General features: G+C 47.2%; 1 protein-coding gene across 1 annotated transcript in view; it reads left to right on the top strand.

Moving 5' to 3' along the window:
• LOC106812937 (coiled-coil alpha-helical rod protein 1-like) overlaps positions 1-2,607 on the top strand; it is a 9,957-nt gene extending 7,350 nt beyond the window's left edge. Inside the window, exons 7-10 of the mRNA XM_014816947.1 lie at positions 254-380; positions 1,043-1,150; positions 1,460-1,594; positions 2,407-2,607. Of these exons, the coding sequence (XP_014672433.1) occupies positions 254-380; positions 1,043-1,150; positions 1,460-1,594; positions 2,407-2,607 (571 nt within the window). The remainder of the gene's footprint in view (positions 1-253; positions 381-1,042; positions 1,151-1,459; positions 1,595-2,406) is intronic.
• Positions 2,608-2,875: the final 268 nt, after the last annotated feature.

Genomic DNA, 2,875 nt, shown 5'->3' with positions numbered 1-2,875 from the left:
ATATCTCTGATTCTCATCACTTTTCCAAGTTTTTTTTTTTTTGATGAAATTGATTATGGATTTTGATAACCAAGCGCTTGGCTCCAGCCACTGTTCAACCGATGATCGAGTATAATCGATGATCGTGACATCACTAGCTACCTATATCATATGTCATATGTCTATATATATCATGAATTTACTAATTATTAAAATGTCTTGCACTAAGCTGGTCGATAAGGTTATTGATCTCGCGGTGTTGGATTGATTTCAGTGAACTGAAAAGCCAGTTGGAGGAAAAGATGGCCGAAGTGGTCAAGCTGAAAGCTTACATTGGCAAAGGACCGGTGGATGACCTGCCAACTAACGAAGAGTTGCAGGAACAGACAGAGAAGATTTCAGTGAGTATTAGCAGTTCTTGTTAGCTTACAATTCAATAGCGACTGGTCACTGGGGTATTATTCAGAGGAAATCCGGAGCGGTCATAATAATAGAGCATTCATATCAGATTTGCACACAATATTTTGTGTCAAACTTTTCGCGTAAGCTTAGTTAGACTTTTTCCTTGCTGTACTACATGATTGGATGGTGGCTGGGGTAGATTAGACTGAGCTCTGTTGTGTTATAACTGTACTAGATGATTGTGCGGTGGCTTGAATGGGTTAGACTGAGCTCTGTTGTGTTGTAACTGTACTAGATGATTGGACGGTGACTTGGATAGATGAGACTGAGCTCTGTTGTGTTGTAACTGTACTAGATGATTGCATGGTGGCTTGGATAGATTAGACTGAGCTCTGTTGTGTTGTAAACTTGTAACTGTACTAGGTGATTGGGCGGTGACGTGGATAGATGAGACTGAGCTCTGTTGTGTTGTAAGTTGTAACTGTACTAGATGATTGCATGGTGGCTTGGATAGATTAGACTCAGCTCTGTTGTGTTGTAACTGTACTAGGTGATTGGGCGATGACGTGGATAGATTAGACTGAGCTCTGTTGTGTTGTAACTGTACTAGATGATTGTACGGTGACGTGGATGGGTGGTAACGTTGCGCGATCGCTTGCAGAGGTTGGTCGGTGATAACGAGCGATTGACGACTCAGGTGGGCCTGCTAGAGGTGAGGCTGGGAGCGATCACACAGATCCTGACCATACAGGAGAAAGAGATGGCTGATGTGAGTATATATATATATGTGTGTGTGCGTGCGTGCGTGCGTGCGTGCGTGCGTGCGTGCGTGCGTGCGTATGTGTATGTGTGCTTGCATATGTGTGTGCTTGGGTGCACGTGTGTGTGTATGCGTGCCTGTGTATAATGTATATACACGTACACATGAAGCACGAAGCGATGCTGCCGCTTCAATCCATCGTCTTTCATGGCCATTATTCACAAAGTGATTTCGTGTGTAATGTCTGTTTTCGTTAACAGCATAGAAGTGCAATTAATGAGAATATCGTAGTCAATTACCTCTGCGCTCTGCCTGTAGGTGGCGCCAGATGTGGTCTCACCTGCTCCGGGGAACCTGTTGACGAGATGGAGGGAGAAGGTATATCAGCTGCTCGTGCAGCAAACCTCTGCTGAGCTGGTTCACAAGAAAGATCTACACGACGCTGAGTGCAAGGTAGTGGACATCGCAATCCCATATCTTGATTCATACGTACTTTGTCGCATTCCTGTCGTATTTACACTGGCATAATTTTATTGGCATAGTTCCCCTCTTTTCCCTGTTCCCCTCCCCCCACCCCCTCTCGCTGCGTGTGTTGGTGAGGGAGTTAAGTTCCTCATCGTGGACCACACCTAAAGCTGGGTTTACGCTACAGACTTTATGTTGACAAATTGGCGAGTTGGACCAATTTGGCAATGCGGCAACTCCGAGTTGGCGAAAAATAGAACATGTTCTAATCTCCCAACTAGTCTCTATTGACCAGTTGCTCGCGCGACCTTCACATTTACACTGACGATTGTCAGTTGTATGGTTGGGAAGTTTTTGGGTCCAATTCGCCAACATAAAGTTGGTAGTGTAAACCCAGCTTAACTCTTGCAGATGAGGGAGCTAAGTCCTTCACTGTGGACTTAACTCTTGCAGATGAGGGAGCTAAGTCCTTCACTGTGCAGGGTTCTCCTAGCTTTCTCATTATAGCATGGGGGTGCTGCCTTTACGGTCCTAGTTGCAAATCGCCGAAGGCGGTTTGCATGCTAGGGGTGTCCGGGGGCTATGATATTTAGCATGGCGGCTATGATATTTAGATTGGGGGTGCATTTTAGGATTGCGGGGCTCGACGATAGCCTGGCGGGCCGCCAGGCTATAAGTGCTCTTGGAGAACCCTGCTGTGGACTTAACTCTTGCAGGTGAGGGAGCTAAGTTCCTCACTGTGGACTTAACTTTTACAGGTGAGGGAGCTAAGTCCCTCACTATGTACTTAACTCTTGCAGGTGAGGGAGGTGACTAAGTCGCTCACCGCTGCGGACAGCAGAGATCAGATCTTGAAGCACACGATCGAGCGAGACCGCGCGGAGCTGGACATGGCGCGGTCAGAGCTTGTGTCCGCGCGGCAACAGGTCAGCGAACTGGACATGCGCCGCCTTAATGACCGACGCGCCATCGACACGCTGAAGACGTTCATGGAGAGGTAAGCGTCCCCACCAGGTGTCAGCACTGGGTTAGATTCCCTGCGCGGCAACTCGAGTAGTGACATTTCGTTGGCCGACAGAGAGACTGCCGTTTGTCGTGTTGCTAGGTCACGTGTAAACAAATGCTGGTAAAATTGATGCGTGTTTCTTATTGGACTACATCTCTCTCTCTCTCTCTCTCTCTCTCTCTCTCTCTCTCTCTCTCTCTCTCTCTCTCTCTCTCTTTCTCTATCTCTCTCTCACTCACTCTCACTTTCTCTCTTTCTCTCCC

The sequence above is a fragment of the Priapulus caudatus genome, unplaced genomic scaffold (genome assembly GCF_000485595.1).
Source record: "Priapulus caudatus unplaced genomic scaffold, Priapulus_caudatus-5.0.1 Scaffold703, whole genome shotgun sequence".
Lineage (NCBI taxonomy): Eukaryota > Metazoa > Priapulida > Priapulimorpha > Priapulimorphida > Priapulidae > Priapulus > Priapulus caudatus.
Note: the sequence above shows the minus strand (reverse complement) of the source record. Positions and strands in the feature narration are given on the sequence as shown.